Here is a 22737-nt window from a genome sequence, read left to right as displayed (position 1 = left end):
ATACCCTTGCAGGATAATGCTTGGCTTTCTGGGAATTGCAGTGCCCCGAATGTAGAGCAGGGGTGTCAAACTCATTTGTTATGAGGGCCAAATTCTCGCGTGTCATAACATTTAATGCTGGGTAGTGGATATGTAATTTTATAAAGGACACAGAAAAACAGAATTAATTTTTTTTAAAAAAAAAATTAAAACAAAACATGCTTAAAAGATTAGCAGCCTTGCAATAATTTGTTTATTTAACAGTCTCTGTAACTGACACCTCTTCCTCCGAATTATTGCATCAAAATCTGGAGACAATGTCTGTGCTGTAGCAATCCTGAGTATGCCGTTCAGGTGTTGTTCAGGTGTGTGTCTGTAAATTGCAAAACTACTTTTGATTTATTGACATTCATTATGGAAATCTCATGGTCAATGCTTTGCACCTGAGACCCAGGGGAAAACATGATATGGCTGGGCATTGTGAGCTTTTGTACAGAAGTTGCTTCATGTGGTCAAACAATGGAGAAAATAAAGGCTTTGCTCTGTAGCTCCTGTGTGATTGAGCAAGCCTGGCAAAGCAAGCTGGGATGAAGAAGGAAGCAAGAGAAAGAAGAAAGCAGATGGCAGTGTTTTGCTCGCAGTTGCGGGCCTGATAGGAGCCCTCAAGGGGCCTGATCTGGCCCTCGGGCCACAAGTTTGACACCCCTGATTGCAGAGGAACAAAGGCAGGACTAAGAACATAAGAGAAGCCATGTTGGATCAGGCCAATGGCCCATCCAGTCCAACACTGTGTTACACAGAGGCCAAAAAACCAGGCACCATCAGGAGGTCCATCAGTGGGACCAGGACACTAGAAATCCTCACACTGTTGTCCCTCTCAAACACCTAGAATATAAAGCATCACTGCCCCAGACAGAGAGTTCCAAAAATACGCTGTGGCTAATAGCCACTAATGGACCTCTGCTCCATATGCTTATCCAATCCCCTCTTGAAGCTGGCTATGTTTGTAGCTGCCACCACCTCCTGTGGCAGTGAATTCCACATGTCAATCATCCTTTGGGTGAAGAAGGACTTCCTTTTCTCCATTCTAACCTGATGGCACAGCAATTTCATTGAGTGTCCATGAGTTCTTGTATTGTGAGAAAGAGAGGAAAGTCCTTCTTTCTCTACCTTCTCTATCCCATGCATAATCGTGTAATCCTCTATCCTGTCACCCCTCAGTCGACGTTTCTGCAAGCTAAAGAGCCCATGCTATAGCTCAGGGGTGGCCAACGGTAGATCTCCAGATGTTTTTTGCCTACAACTCCCATCAGCCCCAGCCATTGGCCATGCTGGCTGGGGTTGATGGGAGTTGTAGGCAAAAAACATCTGGAGAGCTACCATTGGCCATCCCTGCTCTAGCTCATGCTCGCTAAGCCAGGATGTCTGTCCCCAAGCCTGGCTCCCCCAGGTTGCCCCTCACATGCTCCAAGGCGATCTCCTCCGGCAGACAGATAATTGCTGGTCTTGAGAGCCGCCCCTTGGCAAGAGGCCCAGCAGAGCAGCTGGCTCCTCAGCCTCCCCGCCCTTTCCGCTCAAGAATGAGGAACTCCTTTCCATCTGGTCTATCTTCAGATCTCCAGATGGGCCGGAGCAGGAGAAAAAGACGGCAGAAGGCAGCCAGGAGGGAGCGGTGGGCACCTGTCCTGTGTGTGGTTTGGGGCACAGGAATTTGAGCCATGTTCAGCAAGGGAGATTTTGAAGGGGACTGGCTCTCTCTGGCCAGCGGCGCCTTTGGCCAAGTCTTCCGGGTGAGGCACAAGAGGTGGAGGGCCGTCTATGCGGTGAAATGCTTCCCTGGCCTTCAGCCAGGCTTCACCTGTGACAGGTAATTGCTACTTGGTTGCTGCAGATCGGGTCTTCAGGAAGTGGAGTTGTTAGGGTGGCCAGGTCCAATTCAAGAAATATCTGGGGACTTTGGGGGCGGAGCCAGGAGACACTGGGGGTGGAGCCAGGTGCAAGGCTGTGACAAGCATCCTTGAACTCCAAAGGGAGTTCTGGCCACACCTTTTAAAGCCTTCCTTCCATTGGAAATAATGAAGGAGAGGGGGCACCTTCTCTTTTGGGGCTTATTAGAATTGGACTCCCCTGGTCCAATCCTTTTGAAACTTGGAGGATGTTTTGAGGAGAGGCACTGGATGCTATGCTGCAAATTTGATGCCTCTACCTAAAAAAAGAGCCCCCCCCCCAAGCCTCAGATACTCACAGATCAATTCTCCATTATACCCTATGGGAATTGGCCTCCCTAGAAATAATGGAGTGCCCTGCAGACATTCCCCCCTTGCTTTCTGGTGACTCTGAAGTGAGAGGAAGGCCTCCAAACTGAGGGATCCTCTGCCCCCACCTGGAGATTGGCAACCCTAGGAGTTGTGCCAAATGTCTGGTTGCCAACTCTAGCCTAGGAAACTCCTTGAGATTTGGGGGCATTGCCTGTGGATGGTGGGAATTTGAGGAGGGATTTTACTTTGGGTTCCTGCAGTTTTTGCCCTCTGAAGCTGCCACTTCCTTCAGGAGATCAGTTATAATTCTGGGAGAAGTTCAGGCCCTGCCTGGAGATTGGCAACTGTAGCAAATGCCCCTTTATAGTCCTTCCTTGGGTGAGCTTAACTTTGGGGTCTGACTGACAGCTTAGTGTGGCTGAAGGAAAGAAAGAGCTGCTGTTCAGCAGTAAGTAGTTGGAAGGGAACACACCCACCTTCAGGGCCATGAAGAGGAACGCCTGAAGCCAAATCCATTGGCAACCTTGTGTGGATTCAGCTGCTCCAACTGGTCGGGCAAGTTCTGAAATGGAAAGCAGAACCAGCAGCCTTCAGGGCAGCCAGGACGGGCAAACGATCCAAACAACATGCACGTTGCCTCATACGATGCGCACAGGAGGCCTCATCCGACTCACTGATCTGCACATTTCGGTTGCCTGTTTTTGGTATAAAGTGCCCCAATCAAACAACTGCGGGAAGCAGGGATGCTAGATTCCAGGGGGGACCTGGGAAACTCCCCAAATTGAGCTCATTTCTATTTATGTATTTTATTTTTCACATTTATATCCCGCCCTCCCCTCTAGACTACAGAGATCGGCTGCTGTGGAGATAATGGATGCTTTTGTGTGTGCGTGTGGGAGGGGTGTGTGTGTGTGGACTCTATGACATTGTACTCGACTGAGGTCCTTCCTTCCCCAGGCCCCATCCCCGAATCTGCTGGAGTTTCCCAAACTGGAGCTGGCTATCCACCCCTCCCTTAGGTTGCCAAGTCCAATTCAAGAAATATCTGGGAACTTTGGGGGTGGAGCCAGGAGGCATTGGGGGGTGGAGCCAGGAACAAGGGTGTGACAAGCATAATTGAACTCCAAAGGGAATTCTGGCCATCACATTGAAAGGGACAGCACACCTTTTATATGCTTCCCCTCCGTTTGGAATATAGGGGCACCTTCTTTTGGGGCTCATAGAACTGGACCCCCTAGTCCAATCCTTTGAAAAGTGGAGGGTGTTTTTATGAGAGGCATTGGATACCATGCAGAAAATTTGGTGCTTCTACCTCAGAAAACAGCTGCCACCCCCCCTCCAGAGTCCCAGATAACCGCAGATCAATTATTCATTATACCCTATGGGAACCGTTCTTCATAGGGAATAATGGCATGCCCAACTAACATTTCCCTCCCCCCCCCCCCCACTTTCTGATGATGCTGAAGTAGGATTGCCAAGTCCAATTCAAGAAATATCTGGGGACTTTGGGGGTGGAGCCAGGAGACTTTGGGGGTGGAGCCAAGATCAAGGCTGTAACAAGCATAATTGAAACTCCAAAGGGAGTTCTGGCCATCACATTTAAAGGGACGGCACACCTTTTCAATTCCTTCCTTCCATAGGAAATAATGAAGGATAAGGGCACCTTCTTTGGGGGTTCATAGAATTGGACCCCCTGGTCCAATCTTTTTGAAACTTGGGGAGGGATTTTGGGGAGAGGCACTAGATACTATACTGAAAATTTGGTGCCTCTACCCCAAAAAACAGCCCCCCCCGAGCCCCAGATACCAATTCTCCATGATTTTCTATGGGAATAAATCTCCATAGGGAATAACAGAGCTCCCAGCAGACATTTCCCTCCCCTCCCCCCCCTGCTTTCTGAAGACCCTGAAGCGGGGGGAGGGCCTCTAAACTGGGGGATCCCCTGCCCCCACCTGGGGATTGGCAACCCTAAGCCATTGCCTGGTGCACTAAAGAAGGCAAAAATATCACCGGACAAACATCTGTGGGGACACACAATCAAGAACGATGTTTTGTCGCTTCGACTTTGCAGAGCTGCCTTGGACATTCTCAGCGAAGAGGCGGCCAAAATGGAGAGGGTCAAATTCCAGCACCTGGTCTCGGTCTACGGCCTCTGCGACAGCCCTGTGGGGATTGTGATGGAGCACATGCCCGGGGGTTCCTTGGAGAAGACCCTGGCCACCCACCAAATGACGTGGCGTCTGAAGTCCCGCCTCATCCACGAGACGAGCTTGGCCATGAATTTCTTGCAACAGTCTGAGGCCCCCTTTGCTCCACCTGAACCTAAAGCCGGGAAATATTCTACTGGATGCCCACATGCACGTCAAGGTGAGGGTGATGTGAACACCAAGATGGACACGAGGCGTTTTAGCTCAGTGGCAGAAGGCAGGATCTGCATAAAAGGACCCCGACTGGCAACTCCAGTTGTCGGATTTCAAATAGCTTAGAATAAGGTGGCCAACTCTGGGTTGGGAGTATCAAAAATAATACTCCCAGGTGTTTTTTTTTTTGGGGGGGGGGGGTTGTAGCAGGAACTCCTTTGCATATTAGGCCACACCTCCCTGATGTAGCCAATCCTCCAAGAGCTTACAGGACTCTTCTTACAGGGCCTGCTATAAGCACCAGGAGGACTGGCTACAACCAATGTTCCCTCTAAGCTGTAGAGTCTTGTGAGCAAAAATTCTTCTTTGTGAGCTGCTGGCATTAAAGCTGTGAGCTACTGCATAAATTAATGTGCTCTGGGGCATTTTTCCTGAGCTAAGACAAAAATGTGTGAGCTGGAGGCTAAAAATCTGTGAGCTAGCTCACACTAACTCAGCTTAGAGGGAACACTGGCTACGACAGGGGTGTGTGGCCTAATATGCAAAGGAGTTCCTGCTACAAAACAAGCCCTGGATACTCCACAGTTCCAAACAAGATCCCGGTAGTGTTTCCTATTTCATAGTCCTCACCAGAGGTCATTTTGTAGAAAAATAGGTGGTGGAGCTTATCCAGGGATTGTTATGCAGCTGCACCTACTATTCAGCGGACAAGGAAGTGGAACTCTCAGAAGAAGGTGGAACTCTCAGAAGGAGGAGGGGGAACTGTAAGCTCCCACTGAATCTGAGGCCTGGTCCTCACTCATTAAAAGACGGATCATTCGCTGGTGGAAGAGGGAGAGAGTGAGAAAGAGTGTGAGCCCTCCCTGTTGAATGAGGCCAGCGTTTGGCTTTGGAAGTCCAGTTTGTTCCTGTTATGCAGCAGGGAATCTCCATTGAGAAAGTTGAACTACAAAACAAGAAACACTGCTGGGATCTCGTTTAGAAGGGTGGGGTGTCATCCTTGGAATTTGCAATGTGGATTATCGCCAGTTGGATGTTTGGACACTTATTGGGTTTTCAGGACTTTGGGCTTGAAGGAAATACTTCTTTTATGTATGGACATGGAATTCTGATGTAAAATGTATATGCTCTGGAGGGTGTTCAGAATACTATCTATTTGGCATTCAGAGTTATATGCAGGCCTCGGATTCAGCAGGAGCTCACAGGAGTGCAGCTCCTGAATCTTTCTGAGGGTTCCCCCTCTTCCTCCCCACCTACCTTGTCCATTGAATAGTAGGTGCAGCTGCATAACAATCTCTGGATTAGGAAAGCGGACAGCCAGCCAGTCACCAAAGGCTTTGCCACCCCTCCCCCCCAGCAGCCCTCATTAACCCCTGGAGAAGCCTGCCCCACCCTTTCTCCACTTCTTATGTGATTTTGGGCAGTGGGTGGCTTGCTGGCCTTTTGATTGGGGGAGGGGGTGGGCAGTTTGGGAGAGCCCCAGGTGAGTGAGGCGTGCTTGGGCTGGCTGGATCTCTAGCCAGCCCAAGCAGGCCTCGCTCACCCGGGGCCCTCCTTTCTTGCATCAGGTTACTTTTGGCTGGGTTGGCATATGCTAATGAGTTATGCTAATGAGCTTTGCCACCTATTTTTCTACAAAATGACCCCGGGTTATATGGTCTGATTATACACAGCATTTTGTTCTGAGTTGGTTCTGTTGGGTAGCGAGCAGCTTCCTGTTTCCGATCATAGCTCTATTAAGTCTTTGAGCAGACATTTGGGAGATATAAGCTAACACAGCATCGCCCTGATTGCTTTGAGACAGTGTTCCACCATCTATCAGCAGTCATCTAGTAAGGACACGTGGAATGTTCCTTTCATGACTGGATTCCAAATGGTCACATAGGAGGCCAGAAACATTGAGGATTCTTGAGGATTTTTCACCACTATATTGGAGCCACAATCCCACACACCTCTGGGGAGAGGCCTCACTGTGGCCTTTCCACTTTAGCAGCGTCCACATGAAGCAGACTCCGAGCAGCGATGCGACAGGCACTGCTCAATGGTAGAGCACCACAGGGTTTGGCCACATTTGGAATATGGTGCCTGGTTCTGGTTTATTCTCACAACAACCTGCTTCGGCGGGGAGGGAGGGATATAAATTAAAAATTATTATTATTATTAACCTTGTGTGGTGAGTTAAAGTCTCCAATCTGCCATCGTGGCTTAGAGAGGGTGTGAACACAGGACTTCTGTTCATATAAGGAAGTCCTTCTTCACCCAAAGGGTGATTAACGCGTGGAATTCACTGCCACAGGAGGTGGTGGCAGCTACAAGCACAGACAACTTCAAGAGAGGGTGGATAAGCATATAGAACAGAGGACCATCAGTGGCTATTAGCAACAACTTATAGATGGAACACTATGTCTGGGGCAGTGGTGCTCTGTCTTCTTGGTTCTTGGGGGGCAACAATGGGAGGGCTTCTGGAGCTCTGACCCCGCTGGTGGACCTCCTGGTGGTGCCTGGGTTTTGGTCACAGTGTGTCACAGAGTGTTAGACTAGATGGGCCATTGGCCTGATCCAACATGGCTTCTCTTATTTACTTATGTCTGGGGCAGTGATGCTCTGCTTCTTGGTGCTTGCGAGGTGCAATGCGAGGGCTTCTGGAGTTCTAGCCCTGCTGATGGACCTCCTGATGGCAACTGGGTTTTGGCTTCTCTGTGATACAGAGCGTTGGACTGGATGGGCCATTGGCCTGATCCAACATGGCTTCTCTTATGTTCTTATGTGACAGAGTGTTGGACTGGATGGGCCATTGGCCTGATCCAACAGGGCTTCTCTTATGTTCTTCTGTGACACAGAGTGTTGGCCTGGATGGGCCATTGGCCTGATCCAACATGGCTTCTCTTATGTTCTTCTGTGACACAGAGTGTTGGACTGGATGGGCCATTGGCTTGATCCAACATGGCTTCTCTTATGTTCTTATGTCTCTTTGGTCCTGGCCTGACACTGACCATTATGCTACACTGCAGTAAATATCCAAGAGAAGTTCTGAGAACAACATCTATTTTTTTTATTAACATAGGAAGGGATGGTGGCTCAGCAGTAGAGCATCTGCTTGGTAAGCAGAAAGTCCCAGATCCAATCTCCGGCATCTCCAACTAAAAAGGATCCAGGCAAGTAGGTGTGAAAAACCTCAGCTTGAGACCCTGGAGAGCTGCTGCCAGTCTAAGTAGACAATACTGACTTTGAGGGACCCAGGATCTGATTCAGTATAAGGCAGCTTCAGATGTTCATATATGTTCATAGGAGTGGGTCTGGCAGTGGAGGATATGGCAACTGAAGCTGAAATTTCGCCCTGACCTCAGGTTTCGGATTTTGGATTGTTCAAATGGATGGAGGTATCAAGTGGGATGCCATACATCGAGAGGTCTGCCCTGAGCAGCTCCTTGGGCTATGTTGCCCCTGAGATACTTCTGCAGAGCACTCACCCACCTGGAACCAAATGTGACGTCTACAGGTAAGGAATTCAGGAGGGGTGGTGGCTCAGTGGAAGAGCCTCTGCTTGGCATGAAGAAGGTCCCAAGTTCAATCCCCGGCACCTTCTGTTAAAAGACCAGGCAGGAGGGGACGGGAAAGACCTCCATCTGAGACCCTGGAGAGCCATGAAGTGGGGCTGTGGCTCAGTGGTAGAGCCTCTGCTTGGCATGCAGAAAGTCCCAAGTTCAATTCTCCCCCCCACACCTTCTGTTAAAAGCAGGTGATATGAAAGTTCTCTGCCTGAAACCCTTGGATAGCACCTCTTTTGATGGACTGGTGGTCTGCTTCAGTAGAAGCCGCTTCCTGCATCCATCTTGCTTTTCTGACTGGGCAACAGCCATACATGGGGAAGTCCATCAGCTTTCCTACAGTTCCGAAGCCTTGCTTTGCAGTTTCTTGCCTGCATTCACGTATTTTGTGCTTGCCAAATCCCAGCTTGGATTTCAATCCTGTAAGTACTGAGTCTATAACACCTGGGCTGTGTTTTTTCTCTTCCAGCTTTGGAATTGTCGTGTGGGAGATCCTCAACCAGAAGAAAGCTTATGCAGGTAACGCTGGGGCAAACTTCTCTTTCCAGAATACAGATGAGGGTTTTAAAGACAGGTGGATTCTGGCAAGTGAGGTTAATGTAAAAGTTACAAAAGTTGTAGGCGTTCACCCCAGATGCTGTTGGGTTTTGTATGTCTTTATGAATGACAGGAACGAGTCACACAACGACGCCCGCCCAAGCTAACCCAGTCTCATCCGATCTCAGAAGCTGAATAGGGTCCAGAGTTACTCTGCAGAGGCAGGCCATGGTGAAGTCCTTTTGCTTGCCTTTTGCTAGGAGAACCCCAGGAGGGGTTACTGGAAGTCAGCTACAACTTAACTGCACTTTACACAAACACTTAAGAGAGTGCAGTCTCCCTAGACTCCACCATGAAAGCTACAATCTGAATCTTGTTCTCCATCCATCAAATGAAAGCAGAGAGCTCAGGGTCTGTTAGAGAGAGAGAGAGAGAGAGAGAGGGAGGGAGGGAGGTGGGGGGAGAGAGAGAGAAAGAAAGAGTGAGAGAGAGAGCTGCTTTCCAGCTTTGCAATTTCGTCACCCTGGAATTTCACAAAGTTGAAGAAGAAGATTTGGATTTATATCCTACCGTATACTCTGAATCTCAGAGTCTCAGAACAGCTCACACTCTCCTCTACCTTCCCTCCCCCCCCCGCCCCACAACAAACACGCTGTGAGGTAGGTGGAGCTGAGAGTGCTTTTACAGCAGCTGAAAGTGGAGGAGTGGGGAATCAAACCCGGTTCTCCCAGATAAGAGAGCTCCGGCTGACCCAAGGCCATTCCAGCAGCTGCGAGTGGAGGAGTGGGGAATCAAACCCGGTTCTACCAGATAAGAGAGCTCTGGCTGACCCAAGGCCATTCCAGCAGCTGCGAGTGGAGGAGTGGGGAATCAAACCCGGTTCTCCCAGATAAGAGAGCTCTGGCTGACCCAAGGCCATTCCAGCAGCTGCAAGTGGAGGAGTGGGGAATCAAACCCGGTTCTCCCAGATAAGAGAGCTCTGGCTGACCCAAGGCCATTCCAGCAGGTGCAAGTGGAGGAGTGGGGAATCAAACCCGGTTCTCCCAGATAAGAGAACTGTGGCTGACCCAAGGCCATTCCAGCAGCTGCGAGTGGAGGAGTGGGGAATCAAACCCGGTTCTCCCAGATAAGAGAGCTCTGGCTGACCCAAGGCCATTCCAGCAGCTGCGAGTGGAGGAGTGGGGAATCAAACCCGTTCTCCCAGATAAGAGAGCTATGGCTGACCCAAGGCCATTCCAGCAGCTGCAAGTGGAGGAGTGGGGAATCAAACCCGGTTCTCCCAGATAAGAGAGCTCTGGCTGACCCAAGGCCATTCCAGCAGCTGCAAGTGGAGGAGTGGGGAATCAAACCTGGTTCTCCCAGATAAGAGAGCTGTGGCTGACCCAAGACCATTTCAGCAGCTGCAAGTGAAGGAGTGGGGAATCAAACCTGGTTCTCCCAGATAAGAGAGCTGTGGCTGACCCAAGACCATTTCAGCAGCTGCAAGTGAAGGAGTGGGGAATCAAACCCAGTTCTCCCAGATAAGAGTCAGTGCACTTAACCACTACACCAAACTGGCTCTCAACAAAGTTGAAACCTGGGCACTTTGCTCAGGACTTCTTCTCCCCTTCCCGATGCCCGTCCAGAGACTGAAGCCTGCCCAGATGTCACCGTGGATGTCTGGTGTGTATATGATAACCGTCTTTGTTCCCGTAGAAGGAGCAGCTCCCTTTACAGGGAGGAAGGGAGCCTGGTTCAGTTGTCATGGACTGGCGACTGCTGTGAGACCTTGTTACTGGGGACTGATAAGGCATTTGCACATTTCAGAAGTTCAATGCTTTAACATTTATTTGCATTTTTGTTTGTATGACATTCACCTTTTGCGGTTTAGAACGGCTGTCCCCTCCTCCTGATAAGGAGGAGACTGAGATTATTATAGATTAGAACATCCGTTCCAGAGACCGTCCTATGAGGAAAGGCTGAGGGACTTGGCGATGTTCAGGAAATTGAGAGGGGGAACACGACTGCTCTCTTGAAGTGTTTGAAGGGCTGCTGTCACTCAGAAGAGGGCAGGGAGCCGTTCCTGATGGCAGCAAAGGAGAGGACTTGCAATAATAGCCGTAAATTAAGGGCAGGAAGGTACAGGAAATACCTTTTTGACAGTCAGAGTTGCTCAGCGGTGGAATCAGGTCCTGAGGGAAGTGGTGAACTCCCCCTCACAGGCAGTTTTTAAGCAGTGGCTGGACGAACACTTGTCAGGGATGCTCTAGGGCTGATCCTGCATTGAGCAGGGGGCTGGACGAGATGGCCTCTATGACCCCTTCCAACTCTGCGACTCTAGGATTCTATGAAACTTTTGCGGTCTGGTAAGTTTGCAAAAGGAAATAGATATTGCTGACGTTTAATGCCAGCGTCTTTTACAGGGGCCAGCATGGTGTCCATCATCATGGGCATGGCTGCTGGGAAGCGTCCCTGTCTGGACCTCATCTGCGATGACAGCCCAGGAGAATGCCAGCAGGTGGTCGACTTGATGAAGAGATGCTGGGACCAGGAACCCAAGAGGAGGCCGAGCTTTGCAGGTGCAGGAGCCAAAGAGATGTTCTTGGGATGCTGTTGTCCAATAAGTCACCTACAGTGTGGATTCACATCATCCAAAGACCTGGTTTTGGTCATCCATAGTGGTGTGTAGGGGTGGAATTCTAGCAGGAGCTCCTTTGCATATTAGGCCACACACCATGGATGTAGCCAATCCTCCAAGAGCTGACAAGGCTCTTTTTTGTAAGCTCTTGGAGGATTGGCTACATCAGGGGCGTGTGGTCTAATAAGCAAAGGAGCTCCTGCTAGAATTCCATCCCTCGTTGTGTGGACCAGAACTCCAGATCCATATAATTCTGATTAGTTTAAGATAGCTGCCCTTGAAATAGATTCAGAAGAGCTGGGTTCGAGTCCAGGAACACTTTAGAAAGCAACAAGATTTTGAGGGTCTAAACTTTCAAGAGTCAAAGCAGTCCTTTTTGTCAGATCTGGTAAAGAGAGCTTTGGTTACAATATTTAATTGTCTTTTTCTATACTAATCCATATGATATTTCTACCCCCCCCTCCAATATTTGACTTCCCCGAAGTTATTAATTTGAGTTCAATTATAAAGGTACCACTAATCTATCAAAGTTCAATACTTTTCTTTTCTCATTAATACTAAAAAATTGTCCAATATCGTTTTACTTTCCACTCTTTCTCCATGTATCCTTTAAATTTCTTCCATTCCTTTTTGAATATGTCTACGTCATAGTCTCTTAAAGTTTTAGTTAATTTGTCCATTTCACTCCACGATAAAACGTTCACAATCCAATCCCATTTCTCTGGTATTTTTCCTTGTTTCCACAGCTGCACATACAATGTCCTAGCAGCTGAGAGCAAGTACCAAATTAAAGTCCTATCTTCCTTAGGAAATTTTTCTAATTGTAATCCAAGCAAAAAAGTCTCTGCAGTTTTCTTAAAGTCATAGCCCAAAATTTTGGAGATTTCTTGTTGTATTATCTTCCAATACTCTTTTGCTTTTTCACAAGTCCACCACATATGAAAGAAAGAACCTTCATGTTTTCTACATTTCCAACATCTATCCGACATCTTTTTACTCATCCTAGCTAGCTTTTTCGGAGTCATATACCACCTATACATAATCTTAAAACAGTTCTCCTTAATACTCTGACAAGTTGAGATCTTCATCGAGTTCTTCCAAAGGTGCTCCCATGTATCCATTTGTATTTCTCTATTCCCATTAATTGCCCATTTTACCATTTGAGACTTTACTACTTCTTCTTCTGTAGACCATTTCAATAATAATTTATAGATCTGGTAAAGAGAGCTTTGATTTGAAAATCTCAGTATTACTTAGGTGTTACTTGAATTTTTTTTTTAAATTTTCCCCACAAACTAAGTGCTACGATATAGGTAGTCAATATACAAAGCAATCTTGACGAATACAACGTATTTTGTTTTTTTAACAATCATAACATTGCAACAAAATTTGCAACAAAAATAAATCAAAATAAATACTGATCAAACTACATCAAGCTTAGAAGTACACCATTTTTCCATATTAGAGGGTAATTTGGAATAATGTCATTTTCTGTCATTGTTGCGGGGACACCAAACTGAAATAACGTCCTTCTCATATTGATCTGTCAATGCATTTGAGGCGTTATGCACCGTCTTAGTCATAAGAAGATGATCCCCCAGTTTATTTTGCCATGGCTCTATCGTTGATGGATGTTTGTCTACCCATATTAGTTGCAATAGTTATTCTAGCTGTTGCAATAAGGATTGAAATGAGTTGTGGTTCACTTTTATTAACTGTTGGCTCTATCCATTTATTTCATCCCTTGAAATGTTTGTCGGAGAGATGGGGGAACGGGTCTTGCAAACCTCTCTGCTGTAACTGTGCTTTCCTGCTTGCTTAGATATCTCTGTGGAGATGGACATGTTGCTATCATTAATCCAAAGTCCCCTGGTTGACCTGAAGAAAGAGCACCTCTCCAGAAAGACCTCGCTTAGGCCCGGCTTCTCTGGAAGCAGAGGGGTAAGGGGAAAGCCACACTGTTTTAGACAACCTGAAATAAATACAAGGATTTCTTCTCCTTTGGATCTGAACTCCTGCTTAGGGTGCTGATCCCCAGTTGGGGGCAGGGGATCCCCCAGTTTGGAGACCCCCCCCCCCCCACTGCTTCAAGGTCATCGAGGAGGGAAATGTCTGCAATGCACTCTGTCATACCCTATTGAGACCAACATCTGTGGGTATCTGAGAACATAAGAAGCCAATGGCTCATCCAGTCCAACACTCTATGTCACACAGTGGCCAAAAACCCCCCAAGTGTCATCAGGAGATCCACCAGTGAGGCCAGGACACTAGAAGTCCTCACACTGCCCCCCTGCCCCCCAAAGCACCCAGAATACAGAGCATCACTGCCCCAGACAGAGAATTCCAACAATAAACTGTGGCTAATAACCACTGATGGACCTCTGCTCTATATGCTTATCCAGTCCCCTCTTGAAGCTGGCTATGCTTGTAGCCTCCACCATCTCCTGTGGCAGTGAATTCCATATGTTGATCACTCTTTGGGTGAAGAAGGACTTCCTTTTTTTCCGTTCTAACCCGACTGCTCTGCAATTTCATTGAATGTCCACGAGTTCTCATATTGTGAGAAAGGGCTTCTTTCTCTACCTTCTCTATCCCAGGGCATAATCTTTTAAACCTCGATCATGTCACCCTGAGGCTCTGGGGGGGCTGCTTTTTGAGGTAAAGGCATTGCATTTTCAGCATACATCCAGTTCCTCTCCTCAAAATACCCACCCCCCCAAGTTTCAAAAAGATTAGACCAGGGGGTCCAATTCTATGAATCCCAAAAGAAGGTGCTCCTATCTGTCATTATTTCCAAATGGAGAGAAGACATTTTAAAAGGTGCATGGTCTCTTTAAATGTGATGGCCAGGACTCCCTTTGGAGTTCTATCATGCTTGTCACACCCTTGCTCCTGGCTCCACCCCCAAAGCCTTCTGGCTCCACCCCCAAAGTCCCTAGATATTTCTTGAGTTGGACCTGGCAATCCTAACTCCAGGAACTGCATAATCAAGGCATTACATATCCAGAGGATCATCATTGCAAGTTTTGCTGGGAAACTCAAGGTTCTAAGAGGGAGGTCTCCATGTATGCCATGACTGGCACCCAGAGGCACCTTTGGTGTGAGAGCCAGTTTGGTGTAGTGGTGAAGTGCATGGACTCTTATCTGGGAGAACCGGGTTTGATTCCCCACTCCTCCACTTGTACCTGCTGGAATGGCCTTGGGTCAGCCAGAGCTCTCACAGAGCCCTCTCAGCCCCTCCCACCTCACAGGGTGTCTGTTGTGGGGGGAGAAGACATAGGAGATTGTAAGCCGCTCTGAGTCTCTGATTCAGGGAGAAGGGCGGGGTATAAATCTGCAATTCTTCTTCAATTCTTCTTAGCCCTGCCCAAGTGTTTTTAGAAAATGGGTGGGGCCGGGTGAGGCTTTTGTCAAGCACTGCTTCTGATTGGCCACTGGGAGTTTGATTGGCTGTGCAGATTTTTAAAAAGCAGGTGCCACAACAGCACAAGGATCTTCACTGTGTTACTGAAGGTCATATGTGGCAGCCATTTTGTGGCTGGCTCCACCTCCTGTGGGGCAGCCATTTTGTGGCTCTGCCCATCACACCAGGTCAGAATCTCAGAAGTGCTGGCAGACTCAAAAAGGCCGAGGAGTCCTGTTCTAAGGGGTATCTACATCTTGATAGCATTACATGCACAATTAATTTATTATTGCTAACAGTATCCATGTTCTTTTCCATGTCCAATGACCCATCAGAGCGACATAGATGGATTTGCCCTCTCTCAGGGAATGAGCAGCCGTGGTGAGTGGCCTTCTTGCTGAACAATCTCTAGTGTGTTGGCAGTTCAGTAGACTCAAAATGTGCCGAAGAGGGGAGATATGGCCATAGGGTTGCCAATCCCTAGGTGGGGGCAGGGGATTCCCTGGTTTGGAGGCCCTCCCCCTGCTTCAGGGTCATCAGAAAGCAGGGGGAGGGGAGGGAAATGTCTGCTGGGAACTCTGTTATTCCCTATGGAGATTTATTCCCATAGAAAATCATGGAGAATTGATTCGCAGGTATCTGGGGCTCTGGGGGGCTGTTTTTTGTGGGTAGAGGCACCAAAATTTCAGTATAGCATCTAGTGCCTCTCCTCAAAATACCCCCCAAGTTTCAAAAAGATTGGACCAGGGGGTCCAATTCTATGAGCCCCAAAAGAAGGTGCCCCTATCCTTCATGATTTCCTATGGAAGGAAGGAATGGAAAAGGTGTGCCGTCCCTTTAAATGTGATGGCCAGAACTCCCTTTGGAGTTCAATTATGCTTGTCACAGCCTTGATCTCGGCTCCACCCCTAATGTCTCCTGGCTCCACCCCCAAAGTCTCCTGGCTCCACCCCCAAAGTCCCCAGATATTTCTTGAATTGGACTTGGCAACCCTATATGGCCATGGTAGAAGGTCCTCGGTTTCTGAGACACTGCAGTGGGCAAAAAGCTTTAAAACACAACTTTCTTGGCCCAATTGAAACTTGGAAACTGTGCTCAGTAAATGAAGGTGGGGCCAACTAAAAAAAATACCTCAACTGGTTGACTGAAACAGACAAGATGCCTTGCCAGCCTCCAGGTGGTTAACACAGCAAAAAAGACAAGCTAGTGACCAATTTACTAAGAATTATATAGAAACCAGTCCAAATGTCCAAGACTGCTTTCTGAATAATTCTTAGTAAATTGGTCACTAGCTTGTGACCAATTTGGTGAGAGCCAGTTTGGTGTAGTGGTGAAGTGCGCGGACTCTTATCTGGGAGAACCGGGTTTGATTCCTCACTCCTCCACTTGCACCTGCTGGAATGGACTTGGGTCAGCCAGAGCTCTGGCAGAGCTGTTCTTGTGAGAGCCAGTTTGGTGTAGTGGTTAAGTGTGCAGACACTTATCTGGGAGAACCGGGTTTGATTCTCCACTCCTCTGCTTGCCAGCTGCTGGAATGGCCTTGGGTCAGCCAGAGCTCTCGCAGAGGTTGTCCTTGAAAGGGCAGCTGCTGTGAGAGCCCTCTCCAGCCCCACCCACCTCACAGGGTGTCTGTTGTGGGGGAGGAAGGTAAAGGAGATTGTGAGACGCTCTGAGACTCTTCGGAGTGGAGGGCAGTATATAAATCCAATATCTTCATCTACCTCACAGGGTGACTGTGGTGGGGGAGGAAGGTAAAGGAGATTGTGAGCCGCTCTGAGACTCTTCGGAGTGGAGGGCGGTATATAAATCCAATATCTTCATCTACCTCACAGGGTGACTGTGGTGGGGGAGGAAGGTAAAGGAGATTGTGAGCTGCTCTGAGACTCTTCGGAGTGGAGGGCGGGATATAAATCCAATATCATCATCATCATCATCATCTTCTTCTTCTTCTTCTTCTTCTTCTTCTTCTTCTTCTTCTTCTTCTTCTTCTTCTTCTTCTTCTTGTCTTTTTTGTTGTGTTATCCATTATAGTGACCTCTCTCGGATTGTATTCTATCTCAACCTCCAGGTGGTAGCTGGAGATCTCCCAGAATTACAACTCATCTCTGTGCTACAGAGATCAATTTCCCTGGAGAAAATGACTGTTTTGGGAGATTTTTTTTTAAAAAAAACAACAATTATGGGATCACAGTTGAAATACACTACAAGAAACACAAAATATAACCGTGATATATATAGGCTACCATGCTTTTACTTATGAATTTCACAAAAAAAAGGAACAGTCTTCAATTTTCAGCAGAGCTCGTTGTTGTTTAGTCATACGCCATCCAATTGACTAGTTACAATAATAGACGCATTTCGTGTTGCCACTTTGTCAGTATTGTTAATGCTTTCTTCTTGTTGAGCTGTATGTAGTGAAGGAATAAGTCGGTATCTTTTTTAAAAAAAAAACATGTGCAAAGCCTTCCGTCTCATTGCTGGCCAAAACACTCTCCATGAAGGAACCACTTTAAAAATACAGATAACAATGATCTGGTAAAGTTTGTTATTACACTAATATGGAGCATTTTAAGGAGCCTGGGATGATTTCAAACCTTTACCCTCAAATTATTCAATTTAACTGTTACAGGGAACATATGCCCACCAATTGTTGCAATATGCTTTTCTATATGGAGCAGCCGATCATTTCTCTTTTATCTGGAACGAAGCTTTCAGTTCTAAAGTTAGCATAATGCTCTCAAAATGCAAGCAACGCAGCGATGGGACCTCAGGGACGAAAATATTTGTGAATTTCTTGTAAGCCATTCTTCATTATAAGCAGGAACCAAAGTCTTTTCTTCTTATCGATGACCAAAAAGGGAAAATGATTTCCATTGTCTGGAGATCGCTTGTAAGAGCTGAAGATCTCGAGGCGCCATTTGGAGGCTGGGAACACTTCTTTCTGGGATTAGACCCTGCTGAGGTTTCTTCCCATCCCAAATTAGACTCCACCCCCAAATCCCCAGGAATTTCCCACTCCTGAGCTGGTAATCCTACCGGAGAGGATCGAGTTCTATGGGTCTATGTAGGTGGTGGTGAGGAGTCCAGCATGAATTGTCAACAATTCAGAAATCCAATCCAGGATCAGATTGCAGGTTAGTGGGTGACCTAAAGAGAGAGGAAGTATGCTCAGAATGAAAGCTGACCCAGTCAAAACGGGCATAAGCTTGCCAAATTCTCATCTGGTGTGGGGCTTCCCCTAATTTCAGGGCCTCCAACCCGCTGCCCCATAACAGGCGGGAGGAGGAGCCCCTGAGGAGCTCTGGCGTGCTGCAACGTGCCACAATGTGCGTGGTGTAATGCCGTTACCCAGAAGTGACGTTATAGCACCAGGCGCATCGCACACACGGCGCTCTAACAATCGGATAAAAAACTCTATGGCACCGTAGATTTTTTTTTTACCCGATTGCTAGAGCGTCGCGCACATGACTCGCCGGGATGATAACATCACTTACAGGTGATGTCATCACACCATGTACACTTTGTGTGTGCGAATAAAATTCCCCACCTGGAGCCAGGTAAGACTTGGCAACACTAAATGGGCAAGTCTTGAAGCACGGTTCTGGTGAGAAAAGGTTAGGAACAGAATGCTCAGAGCCCAGAGCCAGGGATTTCAGTTGGGTGGCTGTGTGGTTATAACCCATTAACAAGATGGCTGCACAGAGAGACCGACAGACCTTGCGGGGCTGCCATGTTCGAACGAAGGAAGAATCAATGCAAAGGCTCTGTATTTCTGGCCAGGTCAGTAGCATAGCTCTCTGGGCTGGAGAAGGGTGAGGCAGAGATAATTGGTCCATTGGGACCTCTAATATAGTGGAGTCAATGCAAGGAGGAGACACGGTTGTAGAGGACATTGCTCTTTATTCAGTACAGCATAGTAATGGCTGAACTCTAAGGCTGGCTAATTGGGCGAATGGGGCCAACTACATATAGTTCAAGGTTCCTGTGCTAGGACACCATTGGATCATTCAAAGCAGCAGAGGGCCTGTGATTGGAGCAGGGCAACAGGGATTTGGATCCTCTTGCCCATTGTTCCTGAGCCCCCAAACTCAGTCCTACAGGCTCCAGTGAGCCAGGCAGGAACCCTTGTAATAGTCTCATTAGTCCACATACACAACAGGACCGAAAGTAGAACTTTAAGCAGTAGACTCCAATATGAGAATGAAGGTCCTACAGACTTGGACTTGCCAGCTCCAGGTTGGGGAACACCTGGATGGGGTTTTTTTTGTGGGGGGGGGGGTGTTTAGAACCCTGGTAGGGCAGGGTTTGGGGTGGGAAGGGACTTCAATGGGGTAGGGCTTTTTTTTGTAGCAGGAACTCCTTTGCATATTAGGCCACACACTCCTGATCTGATGTAGCCACTCCTCCTGAACTAAGAGCCCTGTAAGCTCTTGGAGGATTGGCTACATCGGGGAGGTGTGGCCTAATATGCAAAGGAGTTCCTGCTCCAAAGAAAGCCCTGTGGTGGGGTATAATGCCACAGCAGCCATTTCCTCCAGAAGAACTGATCTCTGTCACCTGGAGACCAGCTGTAATAATAGAAGATCTCCAAATACCACCTGGAGGTTGGCAACCCAATGACCAAACCGCCTTGCCTCACTTGTTCAGCTCAGCCCTTTTGAATGTTTTTTTTTTTTCCAGATGGTGAGAATGATAAGGACCCCTGCTACAGCTTCCCTCAGAACGAAGTTGAAAGCCTGGAATCCTCCATCGTGTCTGAAGAAGCCAGAGAGAGCCACGAAAATGGCCCAGGTTTGCTTCACCGTGTGGTCGCTGAAGGGAACCTGGAGAAGGTGGCCGCCTTCTTGAGGCGGGGAGCGGACGTGAACTGGAAAACCCCCTGTGGCGACACCGCCCTCATCTTGGCGGTCCAGAAGAGGTCTCTGGAGATCGTCTCTCTCCTCCTCAAGCACGGCGCGGATGCCGCCATGCCTGATAACGATGGCTGGACCCCACTTCACTTCGTCGCGCAGAACGGGGACGACAGAATCGCCCGTCTGCTGCTCGACCACAAGGCAGACGTGGATGCCCGAGAACTTGATGGGTGGACACCCCTGCACTTGGCTTCTCAGAACAACCTTGAAAACGTCGTCCGGCTCCTCCTCTCGCGCCAAGCTGACCCAAACATTCAGGAGAGTGAAGGGCGGACGGCTTTGCACATCGCCGCTTATTACGGGCAGGTCAAGCTCGTGAAGATGCTGGCCCACCAAGGAGCAGATGTGGAGAAGAAGCAGAAGAACCAGCGGACTCCACTTCACCTTGCTGTAGAGAAAGGAAAATTCCGGGCGGTCCAATACCTCCTGAAGAACGGCGCGGCGGTTAACTGTCTCGACCAGAATCTTTGTAGCCCTTTGCATCTGGCGGTCTCGAAGGGGAAATTCCTCATCTGCGAAATGCTGGTCCGATACGGAGCCGACGTGGCCCTCACAACAGACAAAGGGTGGACACCTTTGCATCTGGCATCCTTGAAGGGCCACGTGGAAATCGTCCGTCTCCTGGTAGACAACCACGCCCAGGTGAACGCCAAGGGCAGCCTGGATTGGACCCCTCTGCACTTGGCGACACGCTACAGCGAAGAGGGGATTATCTCTGAGCTCCTGAGACATGGGGCGGACCCCAATGCTGCCGTGGACTCCGACTGGACTCCTCTGCATCTGGCGGTCCAGCGTGGCACTTTGCCTGGCATGGTCCATCTCCTGGAGTACAAGGCAAATGTCAACAGCAAGAACAAGGCAGGCTGGACGCCCACACACCTGGCGGTGCTCAAAGGGGATGTGCCCATCCTAAAGACGCTGCTCCAAGCTGGGGCACAGCTCGAGAGGGAGGATAACACAGGCTGCACCCCCCTCCAGCTTGCCGCCAGGGGTCAGAAGCAAGACATCGTGGACTTGCTGCTAGGCGAGGAATTCTCAGAAGCCGCCCAGAAAGAGATCTTTTTCTAAGCTAATGAGGAGGGACGGTGGCTCAGCGGTAGAGCATCTGCTTGGTAAGCAGAAGGTCCCAGGTTCAATCCCCGGCATCTCCAACTAAAAAGGGTCCAGAAAGTAGACATGAAAAACCTCAGCTTGAGACCCTGGAGAGACACTGCCAGTCTGAGTAGACAATACTGACTTTGATGGACTGAGGATCTGATTCAGTAGAAGGCAGCTTCATATGCATATGTAAGCTCAGTTTGTAAGACAGGGGTGGCCAAACTGTGGCTCTTTCACACAGAATGTGTGGCTCTTGAAGCTCTCATTGCCCCATTGGACGACTTGGAGAAGGCATTTGCCTCTTTAAATCACTTCGCCAAGCCAGCCAGCGCTTGAAGAATGCATTTAAAGTTGCTTTCTTTCGACCTCTACCTCCCTCCCCATCTATTTGCCTTCCTCCCTGCTCTCAAGCATCTGATATTTCACGTCTTGCAGCTCTCAGACATTTGATATTTATTCTATGTGGCTCTTACATTAAGGAAGTTTGGCCACCCCTGTTGTAAGAATTCAGTGGGACACTTATTTCTTGGCTTGTACCAGTGTTTTTGCAGGGGCTTTCTGGGAATGGGGCCACCGTCCCTTTACTTATACCTGTAACTGAGAAGGAGGGGAGCAGGGGAGGCTGAACGAGTGTCTTTGTGTGGGTGGTAAAATGATAAAATGATCTTGGGTGGTAGTAATAACAATAATCGCATCTAGGATGTTCAAAAGCTCTTTGCGTACATTATTCCAGGAACCTTTACATCAGTAACGAGAGGTCACTCGGTATTATTATCCCCCCCGCCTTGCAGATGAACAACAACTGAAGCTGTTGTGTGCTGAATCTGTCCCTTGGTCCTCTCTCCCATTCCAGGGGCTGGAAGCAGCCGGCTAAGAGAATTTTCAAGTCAAATGAGACTCTTTCCAGCCCTGCAGATACCTCAGCTTCTTTCAGCTGGAGAATGAATTTGGGAGTTTCTCTTTGTAAAGTGGGGTTTGGGGTTTTCAAGAGGCCTTGGGCAGAAGACGCCCCCCCCCAAGTTGGCCTCCCCTCCCTCAGTGGACCTCTTTGCAGTCACCACTAGGCTCTGCTGTCCTGTCTCCCCCACCCCCTGTAACAGGGGATGAGCTGCATGGAGAGGATGGTTTGTTGGAAGAACAGACTGGCACTGAATCTTGCTCAGTCCTTCAAGACGGCAAACACCATAGAGCAAGCTAGATAGCGAGGTTCATATCTAGGGTTCCCAAGTCCCCCCGCGTCCTCTGGTGGGGGACGTTTTTTTGCACGTGCAAAGTGTGCGCGGCACAATGGCGTCACCTGCAGGTGACCTGCAAGGGACGTCATTGCGCCGGCAACGTCGCATGCCGGCCACTCTAGGCGGTCCCAGGAAAACTCTATGGTTTTCCTGGACGCTCTAGCATTTTGGGAGGGGAAAGCTCTATGGTACCTGTTGTACCACAGAGTTTCCCGGAAACACCTAGAGCGTGCGACATATCGCTCGTGGTGACCTCTGGTTATGTTTAATTCGATTTATAATCCGTCCTCGCAGCCGACCTCTCATTACTGATTACTCATTACATATCAAGTGACCTCTCAATACTGATGTAAAGGTTTCCCCCACCAGCCCAATGTAGGCCTGTGAGTTGGGAACCTCCCGGGCAGCCCTATTCATATCAGTCACCTTCCTGTCAGCTTTGCTGTCACTCACCCTCTCTAGCCAATAGAATGTAACTCAGGGAACTTCCTTCTTCTTTGTTCTCCTCCTCTTTCTACTTCTTTCCTGCATGCATCAGGAGGGACAGCATGGTGTCTCTCCTCCCACTGAACTAAGCAAATGGCCTACTACAATCCAAAGCCATCCAGTTAGTTAGAACAGTTTAGTCCAGGGGTGGCCAATGCTAGCTCTCCAGATGTTTTTTTTGCCTACAACTCCCATCAGCCCCAGCCAGAATGGCCAGTGGCTGAGGCTGATGGGAGTTGTAGGCAAACACATCTGGAGAGCTACCGTTGGCCACCCCTGGTTTGACCACTCTTTCTCTCCACT

The 22737-nt window shown here is 48.6% G+C and overlaps 1 protein-coding gene across 1 annotated transcript; it reads left to right on the top strand.

Moving 5' to 3' along the window:
* The first annotated feature begins 1669 nt into the window (after positions 1-1669).
* On the top strand, positions 1670-20683 carry ANKK1 (ankyrin repeat and kinase domain containing 1). Its single transcript, XM_060250965.1, is given in 9 exon segments — positions 1670-1846; positions 4309-4525; positions 4527-4604; positions 7945-8096; positions 8615-8664; positions 11085-11240; positions 13122-13240; positions 15038-15083; positions 19383-20683. Coding segments are annotated over 9 exon segments (2268 nt in total). The 5' UTR covers positions 1670-1697.
* The last annotated feature ends 2054 nt before the right edge of the window (positions 20684-22737 follow it).

Source organism: Heteronotia binoei, chromosome 12, assembly GCF_032191835.1.
Source record: "Heteronotia binoei isolate CCM8104 ecotype False Entrance Well chromosome 12, APGP_CSIRO_Hbin_v1, whole genome shotgun sequence".
NCBI classification, from domain to species: domain Eukaryota; kingdom Metazoa; phylum Chordata; class Lepidosauria; order Squamata; family Gekkonidae; genus Heteronotia; species Heteronotia binoei.
This window is presented reverse-complemented; position numbering and strand designations above follow the sequence as displayed.